General features: G+C 35.7%; 1 protein-coding gene across 1 annotated transcript; it reads left to right on the forward strand.

Moving 5' to 3' along the window:
- The first annotated feature begins 388 nt into the window (after nucleotides 1-388).
- Nucleotides 389-1,711, forward strand: LOC149231551 (uncharacterized). The gene has a single exon (XM_089379239.1). The coding sequence runs from the start codon at nucleotides 389-391 to the stop codon at nucleotides 1,094-1,096; it is 708 nt and encodes a 235-aa protein (XP_089235365.1). The 3' UTR covers nucleotides 1,097-1,711.
- The last annotated feature ends 9,889 nt before the right edge of the window (nucleotides 1,712-11,600 follow it).

Genomic DNA, 11,600 nt, shown 5'->3' on the forward strand with positions numbered 1-11,600 from the left:
CTGGCAGTAGTACGTTGATTGAGGGCTCGGGGGTGGCCAGTTGTAGCAAGATTTTGTGCAATTGAGCCTATGGTTGGGTGCAGAGTCATCCCCAAGACTTTGTTGCAGATAGCAGAATTCAACTAGCATTCAACCCCGAAATCACAAGTGAGTAACATCATCGCCACATGTAAGTTGTTTCTACTCATATTTTTGAAATTTGATGTTAATCAGTTGATAAATTGCGTGTTGATTATAAATTGCATGATTAATCTAATTAATTACATGTTTTTATTTTGGGGTTGTTACATATGGTATCAAAGCCTAGATTCAACTCTTAGGGTCTATAAACATTTTAATGTAGAAAACTTCGATCTAAATGATTTTAAAAAATAAAATAAATAAATAAATGGAGAGCAGCGTGGAGATTACTATCAGCGATAGGGGACTGCTGTCCCTCATCTTGACACGCCTATCGGGGCCGCAGGATCTGCTCTCGGCATCCATGGTGTGCACAATCTGGAACGAAGTGCTCACGTTGGCAGCCAAAAAGCTCACAATCAGGTCCCGTGCACTTCTCCCTTCTCTCGTTTCTCGCTTCAAACATGTCAAGCACTTAAATCTCTCTGAGTGCATGGATCAATTGCAGGACCAAGATCTTCAGTTGGCCTCCGAATGCCTTAAAAACCTAGTTACTTTATCATTAGGGAACCCTGACCAACCACAGGAATGCATTTCAAACATGGGGTTTGTAGGGTTTGTGAAAAATTGTACTATGCTGGAGGATGTTGCCTTGACTTCCATACCCAATCTGCAAGATTCGGGTATTGAGGCGTTGACTAGTGTTTGTAAAGGGCTTAACGCTATCAATCTCGTGAATTGTAGGAAATTGTCTGATAATGCCCTGGAAAGCCTTAAAAACTGTGACAATATCCAAGAATTGGGTTTAAAGGGTCGTTTCCGATTCACTCCATCTGGTTTGATAAAAATAGGTGAGAATTGTCCAACGCTTCTGAAGTTCACACTCAAGCTTGAGCCGTCCGTCGACATTACCCTGGCCCTCCAGTCTCTGGCCACTCACTACCGCAATCTGCAGGAACTGTCTTTACAGTTCTGACGTACGAACTTGTGTGGGAATTACGAGGGTAATCTCTGGTTTGGTGACACTTGCTTTGTCTTGTAACTGGACTGCTTTAATGCTTGGTAAGTCATTGCATCAAGGCCAAACCGTAATAGAGTATCCTAGAAAGCAGTGTTGCGTGATAAAATTGCAAATGGACGATGACGTGGCTTTGCTTCTATCTCGGTAATTATATGCAGTAGATATTTATATGTTTCTGATAGCGGTCTTTTAGTAATTGTATGCAGCAGATATAACAACAGGTATGTAGTTGTAAAGGAGGCAAGGACTATTCTGTTTATAGGCCATCACTTAGGGACAAAATACTCTCAAAAAGGCTTGAAAACTGTGATTCATATTACTATGTACAAATAGAATGGATGACATGGCCTTGGTTCCACATCCATTAAATGCATTTAGTATAGTGGCAGAGATATAAGGTGTGCAAGGTAGAATAACTGTTTCATCTTTTCAAACATTTCCATACTTTATGTAATGCATATTTTCTGGGTTTTTAGCTGGAATAGTCTCCGTTTGAAGCTCACATGTGAACTCTATTTTAAAGTGCAATATTGGATAGCACATAATGTATTGAGCTACTGTCTTCTGCAAGATTGTTGTGCCAATTTTATTTTCTAATTGGTTGTTTATTTGAGGCTTCTTTTCCTACATTGTTATGTAAACCTTTATTCTATTGGACCCTATAACAACCAGCAGAGAATGATTGACAGTAATCTGCCCCTAGGCAAACCACTGTTTACCTTACATTGCTTGTGTTTATTGATAGGCCTGAATAGTTGGTTGAATGGAGGCATGGATTCAACCAAAAAAAAAAATATACGAGACATTGACTTTTGTTGCTGAACGGAATAAGAATTATTTGATCAATGACATGTTGATTGTTTTTGAATGGTAAATTAGTGAGCACGAAGTGTCCATGAAAACTAATATGCGTTGAAATTTGTTCATAGAGATTTTAATGTTATCCCGTGGTATCATAGTTGCTAAATTTGATTCTGATGAAGTTTGAATGGATCCGATGATTTCCCACATTCAAAGAACTATCGAACTGAAAAAGATAAAAGAAAAAGACCTTAATCCTTGTGTTTTAGCGCTATCTTCAAATTTTCTGCCGTTTCTTTTGTGACTTGAGATTGTTCTTAACTAGTTGCTCTGACAATGTCTGCTGTAAGTAAATCATCTGCAGTGTAAATAAATATAATTCTGCCAGTGTATGATATTATAAAAGAAATAGAATTATTATATTGGTTTTTTAATATTGATTTGATAAGCCATAGCATCATTTGAATTTGAAGGCTAGAAAATCAAACTACCACTATAGTTCCAAAGTATTCTTAACAACATTTGGAATGGCTCAATCAATGAATTTATTCTCCAGTAAATAAAAAATAAAAAATTAGTATAATGTTACATGAGGTTTCGTGATATAATGGTAGGAGGATAATGATGAACATGTGGTTCTTATAGTGACGATGTATCCTTATGATGATGATGATATGCATAGGCATTATGACGTTATGTCGAGGTATATTGACATATTCGTTTACTATGTGATGATAGGTATTTAATGTTGAATATTCATGATGGATATGATATGCATAACGTGGCATAGGAATTATGATGGTATTTCATGAGGTGAAGCATGTGATAGTTGCGTACAAATTTATGACATGCATGAGCATGCAATTCGTTATTATTCATAATGTTGCTATTAACAATGATGATTGTTCTCATGATGACATGCAAGACTTGGCATGAGGATTATTTTCTATGATACTATGATGGTATAGCTAATGCATCGGTTGCATGTTGAGGTGTGATGATTCATAGAACTCCACAAATGGGCCGAGAGGGCCGGTTTATTTGATGATCTCGTGCGAGCCCGTATGCACGAGGGAGAATCGGTCGATTTATTTGATGATCTCGTGCGATCCCATATGCACAAGGGAGAATAAGTAACACCATATGGGCTGCAGACAAACTCAATCAACACTATACATGCCAATGGTTCCTTTGTCTTGTGTAGCTCTTGATGGATAGCTCTTGAAGGGCTATGGGACCATCTTGAGGAGGCCAAGTGCCTGATGTTCTAGGCTAGGTGTCTGTTATTGGATTGGGATGCTGAAGTTTGGTGGGGGTGTAAGGACTTCGATGCCTGGGGCTGTGCACCTTAGTAGTTGTGGAGGGAGTGGGCCAGCCTTGCGAGATGCCCGGAGTCATTGAGTACCGTACCGGATGCCTGCCTTGGGGCAGATGAGGTCTAAGTCGGGCATGAGCCTTGGGGCCAACCTTGGACTAGGATACAGACCGAGGAGGCTTATGCCTGGTTCCCAAAGTGGGAAAAATGACAGAGATTCCTTGGAATTTCCCGAGTGCTATGAAACTTTCGATGCCTACTGGTTATACTAGTTCAACAGAGGGTGTCGGCGAACATGAAGTAATAAATAACAAAATAAAATGTTAAATAATTCAACTTAACTTCGGGACGAAGTTCCTTAAAGTAGGGGAGTATGTAATGTCTCTTAATAATAAATAATAAAATTAATAAATAATAAATAATATAATATAATATTAAAATACAAGAAAATAAATAATAAACAATAAATAAAAAATAGTAATAGTAAATAAATAATAAATAATAATAAAATAATAAATAACAATACTAAAGCTCTGAATAAATATAAATAAAAATAAACAGAAAAGCAGTAAAAATCAGTAAAGCTATCAAAAAGTAAAAACAAAATAAATAAAACAAGAAAGCAATAAAGTTGCATGTTGACATATGGAGTGTGTGCATGTGGTTCCATTCCAATGTTTGCTCTATTTAATAGATGGTGAGGAAGATGAGAGGCATTCTATCATTCCATGATTCCATCATCCATTCTCTTAGGAGAATAGGGTTGTGAGACAAAGGATTCCTTGGCAGTAGTACATTGATTGAGGGTTCAGGGGTGGCCAGTTGTATTGTGCAATTGAGCCTACGGTTGGGTGGAGAGTCGTCCCCAAGACTTTTTTGCAGATAGAAGAATTCAACTAGCATTCAACCCCGAAATCACAAGTGAGAAACATCATCGCCACAGGTAAGTTGTTTCTACTCATATTTTTGAAATTTGATGTTAATTAGTTGATAAACTGTGTGTTAATTATAAATCACATGATTAAGCTAATTAATTACATGTTTTTATTTCGGGGCTGTTACAGACACAAGGTGGTTCCATAAACTTAATTATAAATGTTCATGGATGTTAGCTTGCTTTATATATGTGATTACATGATGGTGGAATAGTAAATGATGTTAAATTTAATTATACTATGTTTAAACATGGGAGTTATAAGGTTGATAGAGATACTTTATGGGCATATTTGAGGACCCCGCCTACTTTGTAAAATTAATAAGTTAATTTATTAAAAAAATCCCTTCTAATGCCTTCTCTCTACTTAAAAAGGAAAATAAGTTTAATATAACACAATCATTAGTTATGAGACAAATTTTCCCTCCAACTACCTAAGGGACGTATAAAACTAAATAGAAGGCACATAAGAGAGGATGGAAAATTCTAGTGAGGAGAGGTATGCATAAGTTTTGAAGGTTGTCATTTTTCCTCTGATTCATTTATTCTAGAGTACTAGAGCTTACCTGTTTTGGTGACAACAAAAATCCTTTTAGGAGTGACAAGGAGAAAGTGAGATCATCAAATTTATGGTTCTTTTATTAAGGTGATGTTTATTTCTTGCATCAATTAGTGTTGTTAGAAGGTATAATATTTCGTCATATCAGCTTTAACTGGTACATCTTTTGCAGAAAACATTGTTGTTCCAATTTTATTGAAAGAGACCAAGTTGCCTAAAATTTTTCTTTGCTTGATTATTTGGCATTTCGAATGTCTATGTATGAATTTTGTTACATCTTAGACATTTTAAGTGATTTTTGGTTCTGATAAATTGATTGAAACAATAATATATACTCTCATTTTTATCAATAAACTAGCATACCCATAAAGTAGAGGAAGGGAATACCAAAGAGCAAGAGGTTAAATTTCAATAATGGTTATTTTATTATTATTATATGTAAATGTATTGAATGCAAAATTAACAATTCATTTAGAACCAATGTTGTAAGGAATTTTAGTGCCTTCAACTCAAGTTAAAAATTATGCTCTAAAAACAATTGCATAAAACATTATAACTTGCATTGATCAATGTTAAATCTATAGTGGTTAATAGGCAAATCAAATCTTATAGTAAAAAATTGAGATGTCTACACATTTACGATTTTACTCCCACGTAAATAATGGTGTGAAGTAATTTCTCGTAAGTATATTTATTTATGTCTTATTCCTATATTTTTTTCTTATGCAAAAATTTACGTCACTTATAGTGGGAAGTAATTGATTAACAATCTAAAACACACAAAAATTTTGGTAGGAGTATATATCTAGTATCTACACTTTTGTTGACTACTAAATAATAATAATAATATATTAAATCCACTAGATAATAAAAATGTGTCCAACCCTATTCTCATTATAATAAACATTCTCATTAACTAACCAATAAATTATAATAAAGATAACCAATTTAAAAATAATCATTTTAGGAAAAAAAACACCACCTTACCTAGGGTCCAAAATTCTACACTAGAATGGGTGTTACAAATCCAACTTCTTTCGTAGTTTCATAGTATGCATATTATTCCCTGATTTCCTCAAGATTCAAGAGGGTACACAATCCCAAATTTTGTTTATTTACTCATTTTTAACAAATATGAGTACATTTTCATTAAATCCGAGTGGTGACAAATATTCAGGAGAGTTACAATATTGTTTCTCGTAGGCACCGAAATTACTCTTATTGTTCTAGAAGTATACATAGGAAAAAAATGAAATAACATCCATGCACATTTAACTCCAACCATTACATTTAGATTTAAATAGAGCCCTCAACAGGGCTATTGAGGTCCATGCTTCGGGGAGGATCCCTTGGTGGGCTCGACAAACGATTGATTTGGAGATGCAAATAATACTATTATGCAGGGCTTTCACCTCGTCCTCCCAACGACCAATTCTCTTTAGCTGGGCCTATACTGTTTCCACTGTGGTTCTGTATGAATCCTGTTGTTTATACATCAATACCTGCAAGTCATAACTTTACGGGTTCATTTCCGCATGTACCCTTCAACAATGATCACAAAGGTTGAAGCTGAGGAGTCTGTCTCTGACCTAGAATCCATGAACAGAGGTTTCCGAGACCAATTCCAGGAGAAGAGGAAATAGGTTAACTAAGCTGACAGAAAAGACACCAACATTCTTTCCTGTGCGACGAGATTGCCAACTAGCCCAATTCCTTGATTTGGTACTGGAAACCCAACTGAATGGAGATAACATTGAAGAACCACACTGCCTGATCCAAGTTACAAAATTCTACTTCTACTTTGTTCTGGACTGTAGTTCAAAACTTCTAAACGAACAAAATACTCCCTATGATGCACCGAATTAATTAGGCAGGAATTGGAAACAATTACCTCTGAATCAGATGGAACGTATTGCCACCCTTCCCCGCCAAAAGCTCGACAGTGAGCTTCCAATTTTCCCATTTGCATCAGATGGAACGTATTGCCACCCTTCCCGGATACAATGGAGCTTGATTCTCGACCCAAGATACCAGTGCCAGAGAACCCAGTAAGCCACCAAAAGCTCGACAATGAGCTTCCAATTTTCCCATTTTCACGCCACCCTAAATTGTAGAGTCTCTCTTCGCCCAAGGCTTAGAGTATGGACAAACCACAACTTTCTCTACACCCTTGAAATTGAGAAGTCACCCTTGAAATTGAGAAGTCAGTGCCTCTTCGCTGTAATTAGTTAGGCCGATAGGCTTTCCTTTGAAAGAGACTTTCGTCGTCCTTTTCATTCTAAAGTTGACACCTGGCATTTTTTTCAACAACAGCCAAATTGACATTTTGGTATTTTGCATCTTGCAGTTTCGCATTTGTTAATGCCACTGTGTATGCTGTTAATAAGTGTGTGCCCAACCTGCATGTGGTGCGGTGAACGTGTGCCCAGGCTGCGTGCATGCTCCTCTCTGGATGATCTCCAGGATTAGTACCTAAGGAATCGAACCCCACTCCAACGTGATTGAGACTGAAAATTTGTGGAAGGTGAGGGAGTTGTGGCGCGCCTGGCGCGATGAGACAAATCGACGACGAGTAGAACTATTCCACCTCATTGACATGTGTTTAACTGTATTCGTCATGGTCTTCAGTTACGGGCAGACGGAATGGTGGGCATTTTAGTTATGGGCGGAGAGTTTGAAAACAAAATCTACTAGGCTTTTCTTTGCGATTCTTCTTCTTCTGCTCGGGGTCTCTTTGGTGAAATTGTCCGCGCAGGAGGAGGGCTGAGGGCAGGGCTCGGCTCGGTTTGGCAAGAGTTATCTCAGGGTTTTTCTTTTTCTTTTCTGCGTCTTCAGACTCGGGCTTGGAAAATGGCGTCACAGGACAACTCAAAAATGCAAGAGGAAGGGAGTGGGAGACAAGTGTTGGAAGGGCCCATTCACTACTAGAACAACTGCCTTCGTTCTCGCAACCACCTGGTTTAGAAGAAGTTCAGTGAAACTTTCTCGACAATTTGATAAACTGACCGGATTCAACGCTTCCTGGTATTCACATCATGCATTTGTCGTGATTTACCTGCTTCTCATTGTCATTCCATTCACCTTTTCTTCGTGCGAGATTGGAGGGAGAAAACCATAAGGACATTTCAACTTGTTTTCTGTTAATTCTAAACTACATGTCTAACTTCGAAGTAAAACGCCTCGAAATTTATTCCCTAAAAGATTGAAAGTAAGAAATGAATATCTAATTTCGTTCTAAAATGCTTGAGAATTTAGCTTAAATGAAAAGAAACATAGACAATTTGCTTTAGAATTTGATGATGTTTATCCTCTCAGAAAATTCAGGGCTTAATTTTTGACGTGATTTGAACATGCAGATTTGGATGTATATTGTTGTTCAGGTGCTTTTATATTGCGGCGAGCGCACACTGAGAGCATTCAGAGCAGGGAATTATACTGTCAATATTGTCAAGGTCATGTAATTTCTACTTCAGATATGCAATTTTCTTGTATTATCTGTATCTTGAAATCCTTTGCAAGCGCAATCAACATATCTGCTTTATTTATTTTGCAGGTGGTAGTTTATTGTAGAAACGTCCTGGCTTTGCATATGTCAAAACCTACAGGCTTTGAGTACAAGAGTGGAATGTATTTATTTCTCCAGTGCCCCAAGATCTCGCCTTTCGAATGGTAATTTTATAACATACATTAGAATTTATCAATTGATAAGATCTTTTAGTGTTTCTTCCACGATTCTTACATTTTATTTATTTATTTATTTATATTTATATTTATATTTATATTTTTTATTTTTTATTTATATTTTTTATTTTTTATTTTTATTTTTATTTTTATTTTTTTAATTTTTAATTTTTAATTTTTTATTTTCCTGAACTTTCTACATGCAAGAATCCATTCTTGATCACCTCTGCTCCTGATGATGAACACATTAGCGTGCATATCAGAACAGTTGGAGACTGGACACAGGAGATGAAAAGAGTTTTCTCGCAGGTGATTACTAATTTATTTCCTTTAGCTTTAAGATGAAGTTTCTTTGTCGGCCGTAAGTTCTAATCACAGATCTTTGAAAGACAATGGAGGGAAAAAGTGGACTTCTAAGAGCGGAGCGTGAAGTTTCTTTGTCGGCTGTAAGTTCTAATCACATATCTTTGAAAGACAATGGAGGTTCTGACACAAAATTACAAGAAATATGATGTGTTGTTGTTGATAGGGCTCGAAATTGGCGCTACTCCCTTCATAAGCATTCTCAAAGACATGTTAAATCACATGAAAATCGCAGATTCTGCTTCCAAAAGGAAAAGGAAGGACCGGGGTCTGACGAACACTTATTTCTACTGGGTCACAAGGGAGCAAGGCTCCTTCGACTGGTTCAAGGGGGTCATGAACGAAATAGCAGAGATGGACGACAGGGTTATATAAACGAATACCAAATTTTGCCGAATTGAAAAATATAAACGAATGTTGGATGTTTGTGAATCTAGGCTGCTATTGAAATGCACAACTATCTGACGAGCGTTTATGAATAAGGCGATGTCAGGTTGGCTTTAATTACAATGGTGCAAGCTCTGAATCATGCCAAGGCTGGAGTCGATATTCTCTCAGGAACCAGGGTACATATATATATATATATATATATATATATATATATATATATATATATATATATATATATATATATATATATATTTTATATTTTCCATTATCGCTGTAGTATTACATTACCTGGGGGCTGTAGGAAGCCATTGTTTGAAACACCCGCTGGTCTGCAGGTCAAGACTCACTTTGCCAGTCCAAATTGGAAATAGGTTTTCTCAAAAGTTGCTTCTGCTAATAAAGACAAAGACGCTAGAATTGGTAAGTCAAGCTTTCAAAATTTCTGACAAACGTAGGGAATTATGGCTCCTTTGAGAATCACCTACTTATATTAACGTTGGTTGAATGCAAGGGTTTTCTGTTGCGGGCCTCTAATTTTGGCCAAGGAGCTGAGAGCCATCGCCAAAGATTACAACCACAAAATGAACACTAAATTCGAGTTCCATAAAGAAAATTTCTAACACATGCAAGCTGTTTACATTATTTCAACTTACAGGGCTATTATATTCTAATTTTTAGTAAAAGAAAGGTAAGATTTGATTTCATAGGCAACCATTTGATAGCTGGACGTGAAAGAAAGCACACAACACACGCCTTCCTGTCTTTTTCATCAAGATAGCAAGACAAACTGTGATATAAGTTTGACTGAGTAGACTCCAGAATTAGAGACCTGTCCTTATTTCCACCGTTAGCCATTGTCTGTAACAAGAAATAATAGATATGCATTGTAGATAGATGGAAATGGTATTGCAAAATATAATGCTCATACAATTTGCACTGTATAAGCAGGGGAAGATTCCATCTGATCTGAAATGTTTCTGGGTCCTCGTATTCGTAGTCAAAAGGTCTCGAAAACTATAATTTAAATTATATTTTATTTTTATTATTATTATCAGAGATAATTTAAAAAGGAAATAATAAATATTAAAATTGATAATCCTTTTAATATTTTATTATTATTATTACTTTATTTGTATTAATATGCTTTTAAATTTGATTGATTTTAGCTTATAATTTACTTTATCTCTATTAATATTTATATTCAACTTTTAATCTTTCAACTCCATGCACATCTCAAGTAGTCTTTAACTTTTAATTTTTCAATCTTTTCATCACCTCATCAATCTTCAACTTAATTTTGATTCTTCATTTTTATGTACATGTTTGTTTGGCTTCCTCCTATGTTATATTTTTCATGCCATTTGTGTATACAATACTTTTTTAGCATTAATCTACACACTTTCATTTTCTCATTATCTTTTTCTGCACTCGATCTATAAATCACCTAATTTTTATACACATAGTTTATTGACCTTATCCAAATATTTGTTGCATTTTTTCCTCTAAGCAAAATTGCATGCTATAACTATTTGCTTCTATGCATATAAATGTTATGGCACCCACAGTTTTCCTTCCTATCTTATCTTTGCACTTTGGTTCTCACCTTGTATAATCTCCTTATATAAAATGATTTCTATGCTTATAACAAAACTTGTCATGGATTCTCCTATGCCAACTTCGTCTTATATGGAAAACTTGGTTTGTCCTTACACTAATTCTACATCCTCATTCCTACTCTTTCCTCTTCAATATTTCTACATCATCATTCCTACTCTTTCCTCTTCATTATTTCTTATACAACATCTCAAGTACCTTTGTGTTGATGTCAATGGTTTTAGCCTTCCTTTTTATCAAACATTACTTACAATGAACAATCCATCTTCGAAATTTCCTTTCTTCACAATATTTTCTATATCTTCTAGCTTCTTTCTTGGCATTCACTTCATTCAATCGATCTAAACACTCTCTTATATTTCATTTGCGTTATTTTCACTTCCTTCTATAAATGCAAGTTCACATCATAAAAAATAAGTGAAATATCAAACTCTTGGTTACTCCACCTCATGTGCATTTTCACCAAACTTCCTTCAGATCCTACATGATCTTATCTTCTCTAGGTTGAACTTAATGCATGTACCTTATATGGGATAATGCTCTTTCCTCAATTGTAGAATCACTTGATTGACAACGCCAAAGGACTTAATTTGGTGCACATGTGTTTTGTCCTTGTACCTCATGCTATTTCCCTGTTTGTAACTCTTCTTGAACCTGTACAAATATCTACCATACCAATTCTATACAAGATCTATCATCATTTCTCCTCTTCAAATCTATAATAAAATCTACTAAGTTTGCTACTCCGGGGTTTGGCTTCATTTCACACCTATCTAATTGAATGGAGTAGATAATGTCAATT

The sequence above is a fragment of the Pinus tabuliformis genome, chromosome J (genome assembly GCF_031772625.1).
Source record: "Pinus tabuliformis cultivar Carrire ecotype Pingquan chromosome J, CPIR1, whole genome shotgun sequence".
NCBI classification, from domain to species: domain Eukaryota; kingdom Viridiplantae; phylum Streptophyta; class Pinopsida; order Pinales; family Pinaceae; genus Pinus; species Pinus tabuliformis.